The sequence below is a fragment of the Odontesthes bonariensis genome, chromosome 7, assembly GCF_027942865.1.
Source record: "Odontesthes bonariensis isolate fOdoBon6 chromosome 7, fOdoBon6.hap1, whole genome shotgun sequence".
Taxonomy (NCBI): domain Eukaryota; kingdom Metazoa; phylum Chordata; class Actinopteri; order Atheriniformes; family Atherinopsidae; genus Odontesthes; species Odontesthes bonariensis.
In genome coordinates this window covers 37622069-37648030 of record NC_134512.1, presented here as the reverse complement: position 1 = coordinate 37648030, position 25962 = coordinate 37622069, and the positions used below count along the sequence as shown (strand labels likewise).

General features: G+C 42.4%; 1 protein-coding gene across 1 annotated transcript in view; it reads right to left on the bottom strand.

The window, feature by feature from the left end:
* The window catches only part of phf21ab (PHD finger protein 21Ab), a 46137-nt gene extending 26012 nt beyond the window's left edge, over positions 1–20125 (bottom strand). Inside the window, exons 1-8 of the mRNA XM_075470736.1 lie at positions 19879–20125; positions 16382–16421; positions 15671–15722; positions 15439–15528; positions 12705–12737; positions 12538–12603; positions 3367–3519; positions 844–1080 (exon numbers count right to left, since the gene is read on the bottom strand). Coding sequence (XP_075326851.1) covers positions 844–1080; positions 3367–3519; positions 12538–12603; positions 12705–12737; positions 15439–15528; positions 15671–15712 — 621 coding nt within the window. The 5' untranslated portion in view covers positions 15713–15722; positions 16382–16421; positions 19879–20125. The remainder of the gene's footprint in view (positions 1–843; positions 1081–3366; positions 3520–12537; positions 12604–12704; positions 12738–15438; positions 15529–15670; positions 15723–16381; positions 16422–19878) is intronic.
* Positions 20126–25962: the final 5837 nt, after the last annotated feature.

Sequence of the window (25962 nt, the reverse complement as noted above, 5' to 3'; positions counted from 1 at the left end):
CGGTCTAAAAGCCTCTGAGGGCGGTCTAAACGCCCTTGAGGGCGGTCTAAAAGCCTCTGAGGGCGGTCTAAACGCCTCTGAGGGCGGTCTAAAAGCCTCTGAGGGCGGTCTAAGAGCCTCTGAGGGCGGTCTAAACGCCCTTAAGGGCGGTCTAAAAGCCTCTGAGGGCGGTCTAATAGCCTCTGAGGGCGGTCTAAACGCCTCTGAGGGCGGTCTAAGAGCCTCAGAGGACGGTCTAAGAGCCTCTGAGGGCGGTCTAAGAGCCTCTGAGGGCGGTCTAAACGTCCTTGAGGGCGGTCTAAACACCTCTGAGGGCGGTCTAAACGCCCTTGAGGGCAGTCTAAAAGCCTCTGAGGGCGGTCTAAACGCCTCTGAGGGCGGTCTAAACGCCCTTGAGGGCGGTCTAAACACCTCTGAGGGCGGTCTAAGAGCCTCTGAGGGCGGTCTAAACGCCCTTGAGGGCGGTCTAAAAGCCTCTGAGGGCGGTCTAAAAGCCTCTGAGGGCGGTCTAAACGCCCTTGAGGGCGGTCTAAAAGCCTCTGAGGGCGGTCTAAAAGCCGCTGAGGGCGGTCTAAAAGCCTCTGAGGGCGGTCTAAAAGCCTCTGAGGGCGGTCTAAAAGCCTCTGAGGCGGTCTAAAAGCCGCTGAGGGCGGTCTAAAAGCCTCTGAGGGCGGTCTAAAAGCCGCTGAGGGCGGTCTAAACGCCCTTGAGGGCGGCCTAAACGCTCACAGGTCAGCAGACAACAGTATACAATCAGCAGCTTTCCCCGGCTCTGCGGGTCTCGACACAAACTGCTCAATGAGTCGGGTCAGAGGGCGGCGGCGGCGAACAGGAAAATCTTACCACCACGGCGTTCTTGGACACCAGCCTCACGGGCTCCAAGCTCTGATTGGTTAGCTTGCTGGCCACCTGCAGGTTGATGGGGGCGTTCTGCGAGTCGGGTTTGGCGATAGCTGTGGTTACCATGGCGACGGTGGGCGGGCGTTGGGGCAGGACGCAGCCGGGCAGGGCGGGCGTGGCGGCAGCTTTCAGCACCAGAGGTAGAGTCTTCGTGGTGAGGACCGGCGTGACCGTCAGCGTCTGCTCGGGGAGAATTTAACCCATTCTCAGCTTTAGATTCGATGATTTTATCATCTTTTAATCGTTCGTTATGTTTTTCTGTGTTTTACAGAGAGACTCGTCACAAAAATAAGAACAAAATGTGTTAATTTTTTTTTCTATGCAAAATTATTTAACATGTGAAAAAAAATCTTTTTTTCTGCTTTAATTTGAAACTTTTGTTGATGTTGCTTTTTATTATTCTTATTTTTTTATTTTTAATTAATTTCTGCATTAATTCCCTTTACGCTGAATTATTGATCTATTTATTTATTCATTTCCCTTTTTTTATATATTTTATGAGCTCTTTTATAACAAACTGACAAAACAAAACAAAACCAAATCAAGAAAAAAAGTCAAAATTCACATAATAATACAGAAAATAATAGTAACAAATAAAATAAAATAAAATACGTTATGCAATTATCAAAAATACAGGGAGATGAATGGTAGCATCACTGCCTTTAGATCAAACCGAGCCAGCTCCAGAACAGGGAAATCAGTCCATCTGATGTGCTGGTAGATTTCCCACTTAAGTTAAAAATTAGGGCTGGGCAATTTAGCATTTAGTTTTATTTTAAATGTGCTGCCATATGAATGAAAGTGCCATAACATGTGTTGTGCAAACACACTTTTAACATCAGCATCTTTCTGTAGTTTTTATGTAGAAGCCTCGCTCCACTGTCTGTTTCCTTGAATGACTTGCTGCTATCAGTTGTGCGTTTTGCCTTTAAGTGATATTTTTTTTTTAAATTTATTTTGAAATACGTGCTTTTATGTTGAAACAAGTAAAACAGGAAGTAGCGCCGGTTAGCTACGTTAGCTTCACATGTTTCCTGCTAGTTTATTTTTATTTTATTTCTCCATGCTTCATGGTGTTTGCTGTAACTGTGTGAATGTGATGCATTAAACAGACTTTTACAATAATAAAACCTGCGTTAATGCGCGATAAAATATTAACTCCATAATAATGAGTTAACTCGCCCAGCCCTATTAAAAATATTTGCCATATTTTATAAAAAGTCTTACTTCTTTTTTGCATCAAATAAGCCATTTTCTCTCGGGGCGTACTGCTATTAATTAATTAAATTAATGATTTCCATTTTATCGCAATGTATTTCTTAGCAGCTGTCAAAAGGATTTCTGTAAGTTTATTTGCATAATTTGTCTCAAGATTACAATTAGTAACGTTCCCGAGAAGACAATAATCTGGGTCCAGTGGAAACGTAACACTGTGGATGATACCTTTAAAGGTATAGGTATTTAAAGCATTTAAAGTAGCCATTCATCCATTTTTAACCATAACTTTTGTTTTCCAGAGCTGAAGACGTCTGTTCGTCACTTTAAGGAGCAGCAACAACAAGCTTAGTTTCTTCAGTAATTACTCAAACTGAAGATCAAAGCTCTTAATATTTAAATATCTTTAATAACTGATTTAAATATTCATCATCAGGTCCTAGAAGGCCGGAGTTATTTTGTTACAATTGGCAGCTATGAATCTGAGCGAGTGGCCATGACTTGTGGAGTCCCCCAGGGGTCAATTCTTGGACCTCTTCTGTTTAACTTGTATATGCTCCCTTTGGGTCAGATATTGCAGAATTTTAAGATCAATTATCACAGTTATGCAGACGATACACAACTTTATGTGTCTCTGTCACGACTGCAGCCCAGCAGACGTACTGTGTCAGTGTCTGGAGGAAGTAAACACCTGGATGAGAGAGAATTTTCTACAATTAAATGAAGACAAAACTGAGATCATTCTGTTTGGTAGCAAAGAGAAGAGGGTCAGCGTTGGTAAATTGCAAACAAGTGGAACAAACTGCCAGTGGAGATTAAACTTTCACCAAATGGAGACATTTTTAAATCCAGGTTATAGACATTTCTGTTCTCATGTGTCTATGCATGAAATCTGCACGATATCTTTGAACTTATCTGGACTGTTGCTTGTTTTTAAATTCATTTCAATTATTTTATTTGTTTCTCTTTATATTCTTTTATGTATTTTTAATGCTTCTTCCACTCCCTGCTGCAATGCTTTTATTTTATGTGAAGCACTTTGAATTGTTTTGTACATGAAATGTGCTACAAATAAATTTGATTTGATTTAATTGTGATTTGATTTGATCATGTTCTGATTTAAAACAGGTGGTTTCTGTGTAAATCACGAGGAGATCTCTGTGGCTTTAGTGTGTTTTCTGTCCTTTTTGGTCATCTCAGAGCTTGTGTGACGGAGCGTGATGGAGCGTGACGGAGTGTGGCGTCTCCCACCTGCTGCAGTCCTCCAGGTAAGTGCTGGCTCTGCAGCAGGTTGGCCGGCTTGATGTCGCCCCCTGCTGGAGGAGTTTGGACCTGCAGCTGCAACTTGGCCTCTGGCTCCTGCTTCACCAGCAGCTCCTTCCTCAGCTGCTCCACCACCTTTTTCTGAGAATAAAAAAAAAGTCACGATTTCAGAATCCTGCAGGAGCTGCCGATGTCACTGATTCACAACAATGATAATAAAAAAGAGAAATTATTATTTTATTTTGTAGTAAATGATGATAAAAGGACAGTTTCACCTCAACATGTTTACAACACAATGCTCCATGTTCGTTTCTGAGACAGCTGAAGCTAATTCACACACATTTTTTCCTGCTTTTTGCATTTTAAAGCCGATTCTCCAACATGTTGGGAACAGATTTAGTTCTGGGACTCAGGATGAATTAATCCCAAACTCATGAGCAGACACAGTAACGGATGAAAGCAAAGCAGCCAAACTTCGGCTCCTCTTCTTCCATATTTCAGCACATATTTGTGTACAATATGTATTATTGAATTTGACTCCTTTCAACACATCTCTGCAATTTTATTCTAAGACTGGAATATCTGATCATTGTGCTTATTAACAGGCATTATGTGGAGATATTTTCATCTGAAACCGAGCAGCGGAGTTCAACTCTGAACTATTTATTCAGTGTTTTCTGCTGTTTGACTTTTAAATCCTGAGCGTGCGGCACCATAAAACCTGACCTCCGACTGGCTGCTGCCGCACCTCATTATGAGCCCGATGAGAAGAGGAGATGAAGAAGAAGAGAAGCAGGACAGGAGGAGATGAAGAAGAAGAGAAGAAGAAAAAAAGAGGAAGAAGAAGAAAAGCAGAAAAGGAGATGAAGAAGAAGAGAAGCAGGACAGGAGGAGATTAAGAAGAGAAGACGAAGAAGAAAAAAGAGGAAGAAGAAGAAAATCAGAAGATGAAGAAGAAGAGAAGAAGAAAAAAAGAGGAAGAAGAAGAAAATCAGAAGGAGATGAAGAAGAAGAGAAGACAAAGAAGAAAAAAGAGGAAGAAGAAAATCAGAAGGAGATGAAGAAGAAGAGAAGAGAAGAAGAAAAAAGAGGAAGAAGAAGAAAATCAGAAGGAGATGAAGAAGAAGAGAAGAAGAAAAAAGAGGAAGAAGAAGAAAAGCAGAAAAGAGGATGAAGAAGAATAAGAGAAGCAGAAGAGGACAAAGAAGAGGAGAAGATAAAGGAAGAAGAAGAAGAAAAGCAGAAGAGGAGGACAAAGCAGAAGATAAAATAAAAAAGGAAGAAGAAGAAAAGCAGAAGATAAGACAAAGAAGATAAAAAGAGGAAGAAGAAGAAAAAGAATGCGCACTGTAACGTGGTGGAGGCTGAAGGTCACGCACACACTGATGCCTACATTCACAATCAGAGGACAAAGCCCATCTGTTGCTTAGCAACCCCCGACTCTCAGGCAGCAACTTAATGCAGTGGCTCAGAGAGGCGAAGCGGAGCGGCGAGCGCGGCGCTGCCGTCAGGGAGCGGTGTGACCTGCACGTTTTTATCTGCCGACAGCTGCTGAGGGGCCAGGCTGCTCTTTTCAAGGACCGTTTCACCCAAACCACACGTTCACGGTGCGACCTCGGCGCCGTCGGCCCATTTTCACACGTCTCATATTGGCGCCATAAATCCTCAAAAAGCCTCATTTCACCCCTCAAAGATTAAAAAAAAAGTACATTAAAATGTTTGTAAGATCAGATTTTATCCCACCAGACGGTGCTGGGTTCTGTTGGTTCTGTCTGAGCCCGATGATCAAACATCATTAATTTACTCTGGCTTCCAGTCAGTCACAGAATAGATTTTAAAAGCCTGCTGATGGTTTACAATCTGTGATCTGTTCAGAGAATATAAAGCCAGCAGAGCTCTGAGATCCAAGGACTCAGGTCAGCTGGTCCAGTCCAGAGTCCAGACTAAACATGGAGAAGCAGCATTTAGCTGTTATGCTGCAAACAAGTGGAACAAACTGCCAGTGGAGATTAAACTTTCACCAAATGGAGACATTTTTAAATCCAGGTTAAAAACATTTCTGTTCTCATGTGTCTATGCATGAAATCTGCACGATATCTTTGAGCTTATCTGGACTGTTGCTTGTTTTTAAATTCATTTAAATGATTTTATTTGTTTCTCTTTATGTTCTTTTATGTATTTTTAATGCTTCTTCCACTCCCTGCTGCAATGCTTTTATTTTATGAGAAGCACTTTGAATTGTTTTGGACATGAAGTGAGCTACAAATAAATTTGATTTGATTTGATCATATGTAAACAGGCTTTAATAAAGCTGCTCCGTGTTTCAGCTCCATTAACTGATGACCAACATCAGGTCGTATCTGACTCAGTCCGACACCAGCTGCTGCTACAGAACCCCTACAGATGGTCCAGAACCCAGCAGGGCGTCTGCTGTTACGGCAACCAGGAAGGTCACGTGACCCTCCTCTCCCCGTGGACCCCCCATGGCCGCCTGAATCAGCTCCGAACCCTACAGAGAGACCTCTGGGTTAAACTCAGTCACACAGGCAGATGCTCCTTCTGGACCTCCGAGTTCCTCTCAGGAACCTCCTCTGGTTCTGGTTCTGGTTCTGCCATCCCTACAACAAGGCGTCTGAGTCCAGACTGTTCTCACTGGCGGTTCCATGACGTTGGAACCAGCTACCAGCTGCTGTCAGAGCAGGGACTCCAACACACCGAACCCTCCTTTAAACTGGTATAATTCCAGTAGAACTTACAGTTTGGACCGGCTCGGTACTGAAGGTTTAAGGTCGTTCTATAAGTTGCTTTGATATGTTCCCCTGAGGAGCTTTTATTTTCCCAAAGGGGGCCCCCGCTCTCCTCCTCCGTGTGATCAGGAGGGTCTAAGATCCTGGAGGACGATGCTCAGGTGAGTCTTTGAGTCTTTTTAAAGGGGGCGTATCAGCCCACATTATTCAGAGCAAATATGTTGTCATGGAGACCTTCAACGCCCATTGATACAAGGACACGCCCCCAAAGCTCAGGTGGGAGGAGCTTTGACACGAGGACACGCCCCCAGAGCTCAGGTGGGAGGGGCTTTGACACGAGGACACGCCCCCAGAGCTCAGGTGGGAGGGGCTTTGACACGAGGACACGCCCCCAGAGCTCAGGTGGGAGGGGCTTCGATACGAGGACACGCCCCCAGAGCTCAAGTGGGAGGGGCTTCGACACGAGGACACGCCCCCAGAGCTCAGGTGGGAGGGGCTTCGACACGAGGACACGCCCCCAGAGCTAAGGTGGGAGGGGCTTTGACACGAGGACACGCCCCCAGAGCTCAGGTGGGAGGGGCTTTGATACGAGGACACACACCCAACAGCTCAGTTGGGAGGGGCTACGGTACGAGGACACGCCCCCACAGCTCAGGTGGGAGGGGCTTTGATATGAGGATATGCCCCCCAGCTTAGATGGGAGGGGCTACGGTACGAGGACACGCACCCCCAGCTCAGGTGGGAGGGGCTTTGATACGAGGACACCCCCCCACAGCTCAGTTGGGAGGGGCTACGGTATGAGGACACGCCCCCACAGCTCAGGTGGGAGGGGCTTCGGTATGAGCAGAGGGCCGAACCCGGCGGCCTCGTCTCTGCTAAACATCTGGAGAGTAAAACAGAACCCAGAGACGCGGCTCTGACTGTCCTGATGCTCCTGAGAACAACTGAAGTTACTTTAACCTCCAACCATGAACACGATACAAAGTGTTGCTGAAACGCAGCTTCAGCACGTGGTGTCATCAGGTTTCTTTCCATTATAACCACATTTATTGTGTGCCTGCATGGTCCTCCGCATCTAAAGGGCGACATTCCAAACTGCCCAGAACAGAGCTGCCAGGTTAGCATCATCAGAACAAGCACCATCAGTAGCACCATCAGCAGCACCGTCAGAACAAACACCATCAGCAGCACCATCAGTAGCACCATCAGTAGCATCATCAGAACAAACACCATCAGCAGCACCATCAGTAGCACCGTCAGAACAAACACCATCAGCAGCACCATCAGTAGCATCATCAGAACAAACACCATCAGCAGCACCATCAGTAGCACCATCAGTAGCACCGTCAGAACAAACACCATCAGTAGCATCATCAGAACAAACACCATCAGTAGCACCATCAGAACAAACACCATCAGTAGCATCATCAAAACAAACACCATCAGTAGCACCATCAGTAGCACCGTCAGAACAAACACCATCAGTAGCACCATCAGAACAAACACCATCAGTAGCACCATCAGAACAAACACCATCAGTAGCATCATCAGAACAAACACCATCAGTAGCACCATCAGTAGCACCATCAGAACAAACACCATCAGTAGCACCATCAGTAGCACCATCAGAACAAACACCATCAGTGGCACCATCAGTAGCATCATCAGAACAAACACCATCAGTGGCACCGTCAGCAGCACCATCAGTAGCACCATCAAAACAAACACCATCAGTAGCACCATCAGAACAAACACCATCAGTAGCACCATCAGTAGCACCACCAGAACAAACACCATCAAAACAAACACCATCAGTAGCACCACCAGAACAAACACCATCAGTGGCACCATCAGTAGCATCATCAGAACAAACACCATCAGTGGCACCGTCAGCAGCACCATCAGTAGCACCATCAAAACAAACACCATCAGTAGCACCGTCAGAACAAACACCATCAGTAGCACCATCAGTAGCACCACCAGAACAAACACCATCAAAACAAACACCATCAGTAGCACCACCAGAACAAACACCATCAGTAGTACCATCAGTAGCACCATCAGCAGCACCATCAGAACAAACACCATCAGCAGCACCATCAGAACACCATCAGTAGCACCACCAGAACAAACACCATCAAAACAAACACCATCAGTAGCACCACCAGAACAAACACCATCAGCAGCCCCATCAGAACAAACACCATCAGTAGCACCATCAGCAGCACCATCAGAACAAACACCATCAGTAGCACCATCAGCAGCACCATCAAAACAAGCACCATCAGAACAAACACCATCAGCAGCACCATCAGAACAAACACCATCAGTAGCACCATCAGTAGCACTGTCAGAACAAACACCATCAGTGGCACCATCAGTAGCATCATCAGAACAAACACCATCAGTGGCACCGTCAGCAGCACCATCAGAACAAACACCATCAGTAGCACCATCAAAACAAACACCATCAGTAGCACCATCAGCAGCACCATCAGTAGCACCATCAAAACAAACACCATCAGTAGCACCATCAGTAGCACCGTCAGAACAAACACCATCAGTAGCACCATCAGTAGCACCATCAGAACAAACACCATCAGTAGCACCACCAGAACAAACACCATCAAAACAAACACCATCAGTAGCACCACCAGAACAAACACCATCAGTAGTACCATCAGTAGCACCATCAGCAGCACCATCAGAACAAACACCATCAGCAGCACCATCAGTAGCACCATCAGAACAAACACCATCAGTAGCACCACCAGAACAAACACCATCAGCAGCACCATCAGAACAAACACCATCAGTAGCACCATCAGTAGCACCGTCAGAACAAACACCATCAGTAGCACCGTCAGAACAAACACCATCAGGCTGTCCATCTTTCAGCAGCACCATCAGAACAAACACCCTCAGTAGCACCATCAGAACAAACACCATCAGCAGCACCATCAGAACAAACACCATCAGTAGCACCACCAGAACAAACACCATCAAAACAAACACCATCAGTAGCACCACCAGAACAAACACCATCAGCAGCCCCATCAGAACAAACACCATCAGTAGCACCATCAGCAGCACCATCAAAACAAGCACCATCAGAACAAACACCATCAGCAGCACCATCAGAACAAACACCATCAGTAGCACCATCAGTAGCACTGTCAGTAGCACCATCAGAACAAACACCATCAGCAGCACCATCAGTAGCACCATCAGAACAAACACCATCAGCAGCACCATCAGTAGCACCATCAGAACAAACACCATCAGTAGCACCGTAAGTAGCACCATCAGAACAAACACCATCAGCAGCACCATCAGAACAAACACCATCAGTAGCACCGTCAGTAGCACCATCAGCAGCACCATCAGAACAAACACCATCAGTACAAACACCATCAGTAGCACCATCAGAACAAACACCATCAGTAGCACCATCAGTAACACCATCAGAACAAACACCATCAGTAGCACCATCAGTAACACCATCAGAACAAACACCATCAGCAGCACCATCAGAACAAACACCATCAGAACAAACACCATCAGGCTGTCCATCTCTCAGAAGCACCATCAGAACAAACACCATCAGCAGCACCATCAGAACAAACACCATCAGAACAAACACCATCAGCAGCACCATCAGTAGCACCATCAGAACAAACACCATCAGGCTGTCCATCTTTCAGCAGCACCATCAGCAGCATCAGAACAAACACCATCAGGCTGTCCATCTTTCAGAAGCACCATCAGAACAAACACCATCAGCAGCACCATCAGAACAAACACCATCAGCAGCACCATCAGAACAAACACCATCAGGCTGTCCATCTTTCAGCAGCACCATCAGCAGCACCATCAGAACAAACACCATCAGGCTGTCCATCTTTCAGCAGCACCATCAGCAGCACCATCAGAACAAACACCATCAGGCTGTCCATCTTTCAGAAGCACCATCAGAACAAACACCATCAGCAGCACCATCAGAACAAACACCATCAGAACAAACACCATCAGCAGCACCATCAGAATAAACACCATCAGCAGCACCATCAGAACAAACACCATCAGGCTGTCCATCTTTCAGCAGCACCATCAGCAGCACCATCAGAACAAACACCATCAGGCTGTCCATCTTTCAGCAGCACCATCAGCAGCACCATCAGAACAAACACCATCAGAACAAACACCATCAGCAGCACCATCAGAACAAACACCATCAGCAGCACCATCAGAACAAACACCATCAGGCTGTCCATCTTTCAGCAGCACCATCAGCAGCACCATCAGAACAAACACCATCAGGCTGTCCATCTTTCAGCAGCACCATCAGCAGCACCATCAGAACAAACACCATCAGAACAAACACCATCAGCAGCACCATCAGCAGCACCATCAGAACAAACACCATCAGCAGTACCATCAGAACAAACACCATCAGAACAAACACCATCAGCAGCACCATCAGAACAAACACCATCAGAACAAACACCATCAGCAGCACCATCAGAACAAACACCATCAGAACAAACACCATCAGCAGCACCATCAGAACAAACACCATCAGCAGCACCATCAGAACAAACACCATCAGAACAAACACCATCAGGCTGTCCATCTTTCAGAAGCACCGTCTTTTCTTCTCAACCCGCTTTCTTACATAATCAAATTGTCAGACGTGATCAGGTTCATTCTGATTTTACTGGGTCAGCCGATGATGTCATCGCGTCCAAAATCGAATGCGGTAAAGAAAACAGTTATTTATCGAGTCAATAACGGCCCACTGAACATATACGGAAACCGAACAGCAAAACATCTTTAAGGTAGCGTTTGAGAATGCTCCGTTTAAATCTGAGCAGGGAACAGTATGAATGTAGCAATGAATGCCCAATTATTATTCTGAATCATTTCTGATGAGGTCTACAGTGCTTTTACATTATCATTGTAAGTGGTTTCTTTTGTTTAGTGGACCCCAGGAAGACCAGCTAATGGGGATCCTTTTAACAATAAACAATGTTCTTTGCTATGCATTCATTCTCTGCCCTCAGAATGACAACACCTTGGACCATCTGCAGGTGTGTACAGATGTGTTTCACTTCGTAAAAAACCTGCAGCAGTTCTATTCCAAGTCACATTAATCTCAAAGCAGTGTTTCACACAGAGAGCAGAGCAGAGGGCAAAGAAAACATGGTTAAAAATAAAACTGTAGGAGAAAAAAAAAACACAAAGACACACAGATGTGATGCAGCACGGAGAAAACTATCACAGATCCTCACGTCCACCTTAAAACAGTATTTACATCATCAGCATCCCGCTCAACAATTCCACTTTGCATTCTATATATTGAAAATATATAGCAATATATAATAAATATAGCAGTTTTTGCGTTGTTTTTTTTTTACAGAAATTAAATATATAAACCAATCATCATATAAACCAGTATTTAAAGGGTTTAATTTTTGAAAATAATTGAAAACTTGGTAGTTATGACCCCCCCCTCCTTTCCCTCTTCAAACTATTCTTATTATTATTGACTTTATTTTATTTATTATTATTATTATTATAATAAATATTATTATTCATTTATTTATTTATTTTAATTTTTTGTTATTTTATCTTTTAATTTATCTTACTTTATTCTATTTTACCCTTATTATCATTATTATTACTACTATAGTTATTATTGTTATTACACATATATTTATTTTATTTATCCTTTTTAAATATATACTGTATATGAGTCAAACTGGAGTCAAACTGGATTTAAACGGAGTCAAACTGGATTTAAACTGGAGTCAAACTGGATTTAAACTGGAGTCAAACTGGATTTAAACTGGAGTCAAACTGGATTTAAACTGTTATTGAAGGACAGACCTTACTAAATAAATAATAAATGTAAATGTGTTAATAAATGTAACTAAAATGAAACCCGACCCATCCTCTGATATTCCTGTTGGGGGATGGCAGACTGCTCTAATCCCACCTTGTATCGTCAGCCTGCTGGAACCAAACTGAGCCCACTGGACCTTTTCCTGCAGATCATTTCTTTACGTTTACATTTCTCCGCCGTCTGCTCGCTGTGGAAGCTTTCAGTTCTCCGTTCTGATTGGCTGCCGACAGACTTTCTGACTCATCAAACTAATTTATCAGAAAATTGATCTGAAATTCTAATTTATTCCCCTTTTGATTTTATTTATCAGTCTCTCTCAGTTTTGATCATTGAGACTTAGAACTTTTATATTTAAATGTTTAACTTTTTCATTCGAACTGGTTTGTTCCACTTATTAACTTTATATAAAACTGATATTTTGGGTTTGAAACCAGGCCTTTGAGATTAAAACCTCCGTAAGTCTACAGTGATCCTTTAAATTCTCACACTCAAGATGGACTACTGTACCTGTTTCTCGCTCAGCGCCGTGATCTTTGCTTGAAGTTCGTGGAGCTGCTTCTTCAGGTCTGCGTTCTGAAAAAGCAAAATCGTAATTCTGAGCTGAATCTGAAACTCAAACAGATTCAGATTCCTGAGGTTTGAGCCGCTGTGAAGCGAACATCTGTCGGCTTTACCTGAGGGTCCTGCTTCATCTGAGCCACCAGTTTCTGCAGAAGAAGAAAAAAGACGGGCACAGTCAGAGATAAAAACAAGTCGCAGTGACACCTAGTGGTGACAGCCTGGAAGTGGTTCATCAGAGCAGAAACTCCTCTGACGGACACACATCATCACTTCAAGCTGGTACCACCGAATTATGGAAGTTATATAAACTGCTCACCTCTTCTAGAATACTTACCTGCAAACCTGAAAAGCTTATTCTATTGGGGTGGGTGCTCCCTCAGGTGGAGGTCCCCTTTAATAGCACCAACTTCAGACATTACATGACACATAACATGACACTGATGACAGGTTACCCTGAGATTTCAAATACCTGCTGGACTGTATCCAACCAGCCTGATGTGGCTGTTTTACTGGGTCTAGTTTGTGTCTTTTTGACTGTTTTTAGACAATAAAACAGGAAATAAGAGGCTTTATTAGGATTTCAGCTGCATTAAAATATTTTATCAGAATTTATTATAAAGTTTTATTATTAAGTTTAAAAACTCCAGAAATGATGAAACTCTGAAATCACCCAAAGAAAAGTGAAAAAGTTGTGTCGATGAACTAAAATCAATAACTTTATATATATTTATAATAAATAACTAACATCAACAATTTTATATATTCATAATAAATAACTAACATCAACAACTTTATATATTTATAATAAATAACTAACATCAACAACTTTAAATATGTATAATAAATATCTAAAATCAATAACTTTATATATGTATAATAAATAAATACAATTAATAACTTTATATATTTATATTAAATAACTAACATCAACAACTTTAAATATGTATATAAATAACTAAAATCAATAACTTTAAATATGTATAATAAATAACTAAAATCAATAACTTTATATATTTATAATAAATAAATACAATTAATAACTTTATATATTTATATTAAATAACTAAAATCAATAACTTTATATATTTATAATAAATAACTCAAACCAATAACTTGAAATATGTATTATAAATAACTAAAATCAATAACTTTATATATTTATAATAAATAACTAACATCAACAACTTTAAATATGTATATAAATAACTAAAATCAATAACTTTAAATATGTATAATAAATAACTAAAATCAATAACTTTATATATTTATATATTTATATTAAATAACTAAAATCAATAACTTTAAATATGTATAATAAATAACTAAAATCAATACTTTTATATATTTAAAAGTATACACATAACATGACACTGATGACAGGTTACCCTGAGATTTCAAATACCTGCTGGACTGTATCCAACCAGCCTGATGTGGCCGTTTTACTGGGTCTAGTTTGTGTCTTTTTGACTGTTTTGATGCGATGGCGGTAGTTGGCGTTAAGGTGGGGGTTAGGTGGGGTTATCGTGCACCGTTCTAGCTGTTTGAATTTACAGCAGAATAACCACAAAACACATTAAAAAAACTCTCCAGCTGTTCGGTCCGACAGACACAAGCACACACATGTTGTCCTGAATGTGCCTCTGCCCATCAGAGCAGCCTCAGCCTGGAAGCTGCTAATGTGAACCAATATTCCGAGTCACAACCAGAATAAAAAACGGCTCATTTTATCAGACCGTGTTTGTTCTGTAACATCACAGGCTGCTGGTTAACTGCTGTTATTCTGAGTCACTGTGCTGTCTGATAACAGACAATAAAACAGGAAATAAGAGGCTTTATTAGGATTTCAGCTGCATTAAATTACAGTTTATGAACGTGGAGACAGCAGGAGAGAAGCTAACAGATGTTAGCACAGCTGGATGTTAGCTAGAAAGCTAACAGCTGCTGCTCTATGGTCCTGTTATTGGGAAAATTGGTTCATAATGTGCATGTTTCTCTTTTAAATAGTTATGATTGTAAAAGTATTTCCAATTACTCAATGAATTGATGGAATAATGGATAAATCCTTTGTTCTGTCCCCGGGCAGATTATTGTTCCAACCTGTTCTTCTTCTCCTGTTTCTGCTGAATTTCTTCTCTTTAAGCTAAAACCTGGGAATTATTATGGCTGCAGAATGCATTAAGGCTAACATTTAGCATCTGTGTGTTTACTAATTCTGCTTATATCTTCTGTTTTTGGCACGTAACTTAAAAAAAAAATACATGAAAACTTGCGTCAGAAATAGTGACCTGTGACCTTTAGCCGCTATGTTTTTAACATTTCTCCCACAGAACATGGGTGAGATTACACAGTGGAGCCCCATCAAACTGAAAGCTTTTTAGCCCCTGGATGCTCAAACCAAAGCGTAATGATGTCATGCACTAACGTTTCAGACCAGGGTGGGACTTCTTCTTCTCTCACACCCACTGTGACCATCACTGTGAGGCCTCAGAACAAAGGCTGCGCCCGCCCAAGCTGCCGTAAAGATCCATTGTAAACACTCGAATTAAATAAAAACTATTAAAAAAAATTATTTAAATAAGTTTAAAAAAAATAATGTTTAATTAATTCATTAATTATTTAATTTTATTGAAATTTTTAAAAAAAATAGTAAATAAATAAAATAAAAACTATTCTACAGTCGCTGCAGTGGCCCCCAGCAGAAGTTCCCCACAGGTGAAGCAGAATCTGCAGCTTTCCATCAGCCTCTGAGGGGTTGAGGACCCATCAGAAGGTCCAGTCTCCAGGTCAGATTCACACAAACACCTGACAGAAACCCCACTGACCCGGTGACCTGGAAACACAGCGTACCTGATGGATCTGGATCTCCACCTTCAGAGCCTCCTGTAACGTCTGTAATTCCATCATGGATCCAGTCAGTCTGCCAGCCGATCGATCAGCCTGCGCACGCACACACACACACACACACACACACACACACAGTCGGGCGTTACACCAGGTGCTGCGTGATGCTGTGTCACAGGATCTTTTCAAACAACAGCAGATTAATTCCTGCAGGCTGTACTGTAGCACTGAGCTTTACCTTAACACCGTCTCCAGTAGGAAAACCATCCAACTGAAGCATTAAAGTGCCGCTGGAAGCAAATAAAAACACGAGTTACTGCAGGTGTTCAGCGGAAAACTGAAGCAAACAGAAACTTTCCATCATCATTTAACAGCCTGATCAAAAAAATCTGCTTTATTTTTTTTTTTTGGAAATGAATGGAGCTGAAGAAGTAAATGACAAGAGAAAACAACAATAAATACATCTGTAAATAAAATTAATTATGGTTAAAGATGGATGAACATACTTTTTTTTTTTTTTTTTTTTTTTTTTTTTTTAAATCAAAGCAGTTTAACATTTATTTATTTATTTTACATTCTATAAATTACATTTGCATCATTTTTATTTAATTTTATCAGAATTTATTATAAAGTTTTATTATTAAGTTTAAAAACTCCAGAAATGATGAAACTCTGAAATAACCCAGAGAAAAGTGAAAAAGTTGTGTCGAGGAACTAAAATCAATAACTTTATATATTTATAATAAATAACTAACATCAATAACTTTAAATATGTATATCGAATAACTCAAATCAATAACTTTATATATATTTATAATAAATAACTAACATCAATAACTTTATATATATATTATAAATAACTAAAACCAATAACTTTACTTTATCAGAAAGTTTAATTTAATTCCAGAGTTTAATTCTTTATTTAAATAAATGAGGAAACAGAACTCACCACCTGGCTGTGGAACTGGACTCCACCCCTCTGTGCTGCCCTGTACAACAAAACAAACACACACCGTTACAGACACGGTTCTGAAACAGTCCGGTTCTGATCCAAGTGGAGGTTCTGTCTCACTGACACATTCAGACTTTCATCATAAAGAGACAAAAAACAAGATTTCCTCAACTTTCATTAAAAAAAAAAAAGGATTTTACTTCCTGTATCTCCAACATTCACCTCCATCAGACCACATGAGGAGTTTAAGGGGAATATCAGCTTATTCATGAAGAGTTTAACCAACTTATTAAACTTAACCATTTTAGTTCAGGGGGTTCACTTACTTTACAATTGTCACTCTTTAAGATTCAGATACAGAAATTTAAGCCAACGTAATATAAAATAAGATGATTTAAACAGTTCTGACTTATTTACAGTCACTGCCGGAGGAGCAGGAGGACGGGCCTCCGCCTGTTCTTCCTCTGATCATTTAAATAAAAACAGCTGAAAATGAGTCTCAACTCAGGAACAACCAGCTCTGCTTCCCTATTTTTGAGCCCTTTAAACAGAAACTTGGTTGAATTCAAACAGACGTTAAATCAAACTGTTTCCATGAATAAAAAAGAAAAAGCATCACGATCTGATGCATCAGCAGTTTGTTCTTCTCCTGTTTCATGTTTTGGGGCCTTTAACTCGTGTCTGCAGCGCCCCCTGGAGGGAGGAACACAGTTTGGCTTCAAGGAAAATAAGTTGCTCATTTAACCAAACAAAACTCCTAAAATACAAAAATAACAGATGAAAACTGAGTTCTATCTATTATCTGCTCTGAAACCACCTGAGAAGTTTACAGCTGAAATCTTTCTCCTGTTCGTAACTACTGGTTTAATAAAAGTACTTAAATACTACAAATCACAGCCAAAATCCTTGGAAAAAGTACTCTGCTGAGTGATGGTTTAATCTGATGGAGTCAGGAGATGAAAATACTTCAAGTTTCAATACCACAGAATTACACTAACAAATATCAGCCTGTACTTTATGAGACAAAAGTCTGTGTTACATTAAATATTAATAATACTTCTTCTCATGTGTAAAATCTGCTGCTAAACTACAATAAAACTGTCCAAAATATTCAGAATAATCATGAATCAACAACAGGACAAAAGTATCTGTGAGACGTCTTATTATTATAAGAATTGTTATTATTATAATTATATTATTACACCGGAGCAAAAAGTCCAATTTTACCATAAGTTTCAGTTTTTATGCTTCATGGAAAGTAAAAGCTTTATAATTCTTCTCAGATTCAAAGTATAAAAACAGAAGTACTTTAATAAATAAAAGTACCTCATGTTGCCAATAGGTGCAGTACCTGAGTAAAGTTAAAAAGTACAAGTACTACAGGTGTTGTACTTCACATTTACATCAATCTGCTTTCATCGGATAATAAAATGATGAACAAACAGCATCTTCACCCTTTAAATTACTTTGTTTTCTACTGTGAGTTTTAAAATGCCAGAAGTTTTTCTGTACTTCACCAAATACTCCCGTCAGAGTAAAAGTATCTGAAACTACTCGATCAGCCTCCATCTGAACAGGGACGGAAGCTGCTCTGCTTTAAAAAGAACTTCAGAGGATCAGTCATCACACAAGATGGAGCCTGAGAAGTATTTCATGAGTAATAGTACTGCATCAAGTACTACAACACCGTCTGAAGCTAAGGACTGAGCTCTACTACTTCAACCCCAAGAATACACCGTAATAAACCTGTCAATGATATAACTGCACCAAGTCCCTTCAAATATTCAGGTGAGTACAGTGCAGTAAAAAGTACTTTATAAAGGAATAAAAGCTGCTAAAATGTTTACTTCAGTGAAGTAATAGTTAAAGTAGTACAAGCTTTATATTTCCATCTGAAAGCACCAGGTGTACCGTCAGTATTCAGTCAGCAGGTATTCCCTCTGTAGTACCGGTACCTCCTGGGGTACTCCGGTGTAGTACTCCGGTGTAGTACTCTGGTGTAGTACCGGTACCTCCTGGGGTACTCCGGTGTAGTACTCTGGTGTAGTACCGGTACCTCCTGGGGTACTCCGGTGTAGTACTCCGGTGTAGTACTCTGGTGTAGTACCGGTACCTCCTGGGGTACTCCGGTGTAGTACTCTGGTGTAGTACCGGTACCTCCTGAGGTACTCCGGTGTAGTACTCCGGTGTAGTACCGGTACCTCCTGAGGTACTCCGGTGTAGTACTCCGGTGTAGTACCGGTACCTGCTGAGGTACTCCGGTGTAGTACTCCGGTGTAGTACCGGTACCTGCTGAGGTACTCCGGTGTAGTACTCCGGTGTAGTACCGGTACCTTCTGGGGTACTCCGGTGTAGTACTCCGGTGTAGTACCGGTACCTGCTGAGGTACTCCGGTGTAGTACTCCGGTGTAGTACCGGTACCTGCTGAGGTACTCCGGTGTAGTACTCCGGTGTAGTACCGGTACCTGCTGAGGTACTCCGGTGTAGTACTCTGGTGTAGTACCGGTACCTCCTGGGGTACTCTGGTACCGGCGGCAGCGTGTCCGGGCTGCGGGTTAATTGCAGTAATTGCTCCCTGGGTGGGACATGAAGTTATCCGGATAAACTTCCATCATCAGCACCACATGCTGCTGCAGAGGCCCCGAAAACAAGAACTGACACCAAGATGGAGGTTCGAGCCCGAGAGCCGCCAAAACTGCTCCGAACACCAACAGAAAGTGTTTTTTCTGACTCATGTTTTATAACCGTCTTATTAACTATGGCCGTCCGGACCTCCGCTTATAAAATGCAACCGAGCCGCCTTCACAGGCAACACGTCCTCGCAGCGATACACTGCTGCATTTCGGAGGGGGGGGGGGGGCCGGGATTTTTGTCGTGTTTTTTCGGTGTTTCGGTGTGAACGCGGACGGTCACGGCGACCCTCGCATCCGACAGACGCTGCCGATGTTCACGGAGAACAAGTGGATAACGATAGCTGTTAGCCGCTAATGCTAACCATGCTAACCATCCTGCTAGAGAACAAGTGGATAACGTTAGCTGTTAGCCGCTAATGCTAACCATCCTGCTAGCTGCCCAGGCTAACGGCTGCCAGCACGCGGATAACTTAACGGCAAAGATCAATAACGAGCTGAGCTCGCGCTGGCCGGAGATGCGAAAGAAATAGGAGGAAGAAGGAGGAAAAGAAATCCGACCGGGAAAGAGTCCCAAAAAGACGCCATCTTTCAAAACAAATCCTGACAGAGAGAGCAGGCGTTGGTGGCTCTAAGTTCTATCGGCCCCTTGTCCTCCAGAACATCAACTCCTAGAATAAGAAACACAAGCAGCCAAACACACAGAAAACACACGGAACACACACACTGGCCGCCGGCTCAACACACCTGCCCGCACACGGCCGCGGACACACGGATTAAAGGCGGCGGGCAGCACACAGCGTGAAGTTTGACAACAGAGAAAAATTAAAGTTATGAAATTAAAAAAGCCCAATGTGCACTCACTCAGCAGCAGTCCTCCTCCAGATTAATTAAATATATATCTATTAGAAGCCGATCCGCGGTGGAATAACAGCACACAAAACAGTTCGGCCGCCTCCTTCCCCGCAGAGCTGGGATTTGTTGCTGTATTTTAAGATGTAGTTTTTGTAAAAATTGTGTAAAAACAGAGAAACTGAAGCTACAAAACAAGAAGAACTCTTCTTCAATCTCATTCAGCTCAGCCTCAGCACGGCACAGATCCCTGCGCTCCGAAGCTGGAGGAAGGGGGATAAAAACTACTCCCTCGTCCGGCTGACGCTCGTTTATCCGCCACGAAGCGTTTGATATTCGCTCGCGTCGCCGTTAAAGTTGGTTAAATCGGGCCGATCGGCGAGGCGAGGCGGGGAGAAAATGTGTTCGAAAAGCGGACTACTTTTTGTGTCGGTGCAGCGAATTTATTTCACTTTGCCTAAGGAACGGCGGTGCTGCGACTCCCATTGCCTAGGGAAAAAACCCGGATGTAAACTCAGTGAAACTCTATGGAGAGAAAGTCTGCACACACGTACGCGCTTCACACGCAGAGACACACACCGTGGAAGTCGGCAGCGGAGCCGAGCGGAGCGGTGCGGTGTGGTGTGGTGTGGTGGCGGGCTCCGTGCTCCTCACAGCCGGACCGCTCCGCTCCCAGGCAGCCGCCGCGCAGCCTCCATGTTCGGCTGCCCGCTGCTGGAGCCGCCGGACTGTTGCACTCTGTGGTGGAGGTGGAGGTGGAGGAGGGGAGGGGATGGGGGGGGGGCAGGTGGCACGGCCTTTACTGTTTCCACTTACAGTTAGTGTAGGAGCTATTTCTTTATGTCTAGTTAAGCCATAGAATTTAGATTTATTTTATATTATTTGCTTAGTTTTTGGTTGATAATTAGCATTTTTGTTTAATTTGAGTTGTTTAGGATAAATTGGTTTGTAATTAATTTAATTCATTTTTTTGTTTGGGAAGTGGGCGTTTCACCTTGTCAACAGGCAAGGCAGGCAACTGCTTGGACCACCGAGCCACTAGGGGGCCCCCTATGGAGTTTATTTTGTGTCAATAAGTTTAAAGCAATACTATGTAACATTTCTACCTTAAAATAACAGCTTGAAAAAAAATGTGTGGCTAGAATGAGTTTTAATATTACTATTGGCCTGTCTCCTATGGCCTTCGGGGGTCTGAGTTGGAAAAACTGCGCTATGTAACTTTGCTGGAGCGGCCCGGTAGCGGCAGTACTTCGACTTGCTTTCTGGCACACCTACCGCAAAAACAAATAGACCCCTCTCACGCTCCCAGGTACATTTGATTACTCTTACCTTCTTGGTCGACATAGCTTGCACCTTCTGACTCCTCGCCGGTTCGTCAACAAACGTGAAACGTGAAAGTGAAAGTGAAAGGGTGTTGTATTTACGACAGTGTAACCGTACATTACCTCCAAGCCTGTAGGGGGAGCTCCAGAGTGGGCTTTTTGAGAAGTTACATTGCATCGCTTTAAAGAAGACTTTATAAGAGCAAGCAAAATATATATAATTCAAAAACTAAATTTAAAAAAGTCAAACAAAAAAAAAAATTCAAATACATGATTGCAATTAAAAAAAACTGAAATCGTGTAAAATATTTGCCTTCGCCTCCTTCTCAGTTTTGGTTGTTGTCGTTTTCTTTGATTACGTCTCCAGCTTTCTCGTTTGCACTCCCTGACTTTTTGTTTGCGGTTTTGACACAAACGTGCCTGGTGGGTGGGCTTTCGACGGGGGCATTCCTATTGGCTTATTTGTGTTTGACGGACAGCTAAGCAAGCGTACGAAGCAGCTCTGGCCACAGCAGCTACTCTGCTTCTGATTGGTTCTAAAAACGTCAACAACGGCGCGAAGGAATACGATCTCTGAAGAATGGCAAAATGCAGTCCGAGGTAAGGACATGTCTATAGTTTACGATTATGCCATTCTTCAGAGATCCTATTCCTTCGCGCCGTTGTTGACGTTTTTAGAACCAATCAGAAGCAGAGTAGCTGCTGTGAGCGCAAACGAGAAAGCTGGAGACGTAATCAAAGAAAACGACAACAACCAAAACTGAGAAGGAGGCGAAGGCAAATATTTTACACGATTTCAGTTTTTTTTAATTGCAATCATGTATTTTTTGTTTGAATTTAAAGAAGACTTTTATAAGAGCAAGCAAAATATATCAATTCAAAAACTAAATTTAAAAAAGTCAAACAAAAAAAAACAAACTTATTGACACAAAATAAACTCCATAGCCCCCGAGAGCTGAGGTGCATTCAATCAAAAAGCCCTATTCGGACGGGACTAGTTCAATGGGGGGACGTATGGTAATGTTGGTTAACCAGACGACGCCAGGGAGAAGAAATGAACAATTCGGACGGGACAAGAAATCCCTGTAATATTCATCTAACATGGGAGGAGTTGTTGGTTACGCACAACCGTCACATCCTGGATGCTGCACGTCTTCATTTCACTTCCGTAAACCCCATCTGTACACAGACATGGCGCCGACCAGGTCGAAGCAAGCCAAAGTCCGAAATTAGATGCGTGCTTGCAAGCAGCGCTTCATCCAGAACCTCCATGTTTGCAAACAGACACACCTAATTGTTTCTCTCTTTAAAAGGATGTGACGACATATTCTGTACTTATTACCGAAGGTCGCATTCGCACGGGATTAGTATTACCTATGTTAGATACTCCGGACCGTTTCACAGGAGGTAGAATTCTCGGCAAAGTTTACCGACATACTCCGCTATCTTTACTGACATGGCGCGTTCGGACGGGACTAGATTTCCCGGTTATTGTTACTTTACCCTAGCCTGGCTGACGCGTCCACAATCTCGATGAGATGGTGGTCTGGGAACTAGGTGTGCATTTTCTCGTATTTGAGGCGTGGTTTACGAATGCCTAGAGCCGTTTATTGGGCGCTACGAATGTCTATCAAATGGCGTCTGGTTCTTCCCATGCTGCTTTGCGCGCGATTCATAGCCAATTGTATCACTTATACCAGATGACGACAGAAATTCGACGAGGAAGAAGAAAAAAATGGAAAATAAAAGTAAACTTGCGCTCTAAGCTACTTAAATTGACAACAAAGTAGGCCTATATGCTATATTCTACATGAATTTTTATGTTGTAGAGTTGTGAATTTATTTTAATAATGGAGAAATTTAGCAGCCTTGCTTTGTTGTCTACAGTAGTAGATCAACCCTCATCTTACTTTGAAGCTCCCAGGAGTGACGTCAACGTAGCTTTAGCTCCAGGAAGCTATCAGGCTTGTGTTGTTGATAATAATAAACTCCTGGACTATGTACAAACTTCCAAATGCATCGTTTTGTGAGTACAGACCATATTTGTACTACTGTAGAAGTTTGGTTTCATGGCATGTGATTTTAGTGTGGTAATTTTGGAGATACTGCCAGGGTCCGTTAGCGCTTGTACTAAGCTATTCGGGATAACTCAGTAACTCAGCTGATGTTCAGCCAATATCGGAAAAACTTCGGGTGGGCTACTTGGCTGGATGTCACGGTTCAAATGACCCCAGGGTGAATCTACTCTGAAACACTTTCTAAGGCTGCATCGAACGGTAACGTTGTGTCCGCTGTCATGTTGGATTAACACTCTACAAGCTTCGGTGTAGCGCATAGACGTCGTCATCGTCTTGCTGCCCCCCCCCTGTTCTGTGATTGGTTCCCAAACTCTAGCAAAAATAAGGGCTGTGGTTTCCAGGCTGACTTTGCAGTGAGAATGAAATCGAGCGCAAAGCAGCATGGGAATTCCCAGGCTAACTTTACGCCAGGTCCCCCCATTAAACTAGTCCCGTCCAAATAGGGCTAAAGATTGTCTAGTTACTGTCTCAAACAGTGGCGAACGTTCGTGGTGAACATGTTTTCTTTGAACGGTTAAATTTAAATGATTTAGTCAAAGATTATCTAGTTAACATGCCATTCTATAATTCCATAATTGCATTGTTGACTTCGTCAAACTCCCGTAGAGTTCCACTGTAGGCTATGTTTGCGGAGAACTGGCCCCTCAGAGTGTTTGCCATTGTTGGCAACGTTCGCCGGAAATTCAAGGCTAGTGGAAAATAAAAACCATACTTATGAAATCGATATCATGAACAGCTTTACTTGTCACAAAGAATCTTTAAATGTACACAATTATTATTGGATGGCCAGCTACACCCGGTAGATAAATAGCAACAGGCGAATATCAAGTGCCAACGTAGACAACGTAGTCTTTTTTAGTTATTTATTTATTCTTTACATGTATATTTTAAAAAATAACAATGTTTTTCACGTTTGGAATAAAAAGAGATTTTATTTCATACATTTTTCGTTGGTCTCAGATGTTTTGGTGACGAACACTGGTCGGTAGGGCCCCCACAGACTCTAGAATCGCCACTGCATAAATACTTGGGTTTTAGGGAGCTCTGGGCGCACTTGGGTGGTCACATGGTTGTTGTTTTTTTACCAATTAGTAGTTTCAGTTGTCAGTTTGTCAAGGTGGGAGACAAGCAGAAGCAAGCCACGGGAATCAGAGCCAGGAGAGGCAGGAAGGGATCTCATAAAGCTTGTCATGTTCTGTTTTGCCTGCAAAGTCAGAATAAAACCCACGATGAACTGCATTTTAACGTTTTTGGACCTTATTGCGTAAACCAGAAACCCACAGTGCGTCAAGTTCTGTTTAATTTTAGTTTGATAACCTTAAAGACAAAAGTTTTTTCTTTTCTTTTATTATTATTTTCATAGACAAATAGTCACTACAGTTAGTGTGTGTCGCCTGGTCAGGTGACAAATACACACCAGGTAAAGTCATATTTAATTTGATTAGATAATAAACAAACACGACAAATAAAACTAATCCAGGCCTCAGATTTACTTCATTTAGCTGGAAACAAGATTGTAAACAAAAACAAACGCTTTATGGTTTTTCCTGTCTGACAGTCAGAAGTCAACATGTTTCCGTTAACAAACGTCATTTCTGCGTCTCAGACCTGCAGCACGTTAAAAACACTCAGGACAGAGGACCGTCTCCCACTCTGAAACTGTAGGAGCTATTTTTGTAAAGTTAGTTTTTTGTTTTTTGGTTCTAGTTGTAAATTTAATTTGCTAATTATGAGTAACTTTATTTGATTAATTTCACTGCTTTATTTACATTAGATTTTTATTTGTTTAGAATATTTTGGTAATTGGGTCACACACTCAGAAAACGCAAAAATTCATTTTTGGACATTCATCTTCTTTTGCCTGCGTTAAACCACATCTCCCATGGTGCATCAGTGGCCTTCTGATTTTGTTTGGTTTAAGTTTTTTTTTTATGGACAAATGGCCACTACAGTAACGTTTCCTTCTTCCTATAAAGAAAGTAAAAAAACACAAAACTCTGAACTGTTTATACTGAATTCAGTTTTGGAGGACATCTTTGGAATGATGAACTGGATTCTGGGATTTTAGTTGAATCATTTATTGAATCAAAGTTTCGATGGGATAAATAATCTGATGACAGATCTGTGAAAACTTTTAGTAACTTTGGGTTCTTTTAGCTCAGTGCGAGTCCTTCTGCAGAGGGGCCCCACCCCACGGCCGGGGGCCACTGGATCCCAACGGCCGGGGGCCGCTGGGTCCCAACGGCCGGGGGCCGCTGGATCCCACGGCCGGGGGCCGCTGGATCCCCACGGCCGGGGGCCGCTGGAACCCACGGCCGGGGGCCGCTGGATCCCACGGCCGGGGGCCGCTGGGTCCCCACGGCCGGGGGCCGCTGGGTCCCAACGGCCGGGAGCCGCTGGATCCCCACGGCAGACTGTAAGTGAGGCACAAACCCAAAGCAGAAGAAACTTTGGAAAACGCTCATTTAAAACATACAAACAGTTTTTTTACATGAACTTTGACTTTTATTTAACTGGAAACAGAATGAACTCCAGATATTTATGTTTTATCTCATCAGACTCGTTAATATTCAGGCTGCATCAGCTAATAAAATGATCAATTAATCAGTGTATTGATCAGCAGCACCTGCTGCTACACTCCATCCTGTGGAGGCAGGAAGGGTTCACTTAGTTCCTCTCTCTCCTCCTCCCCCTCT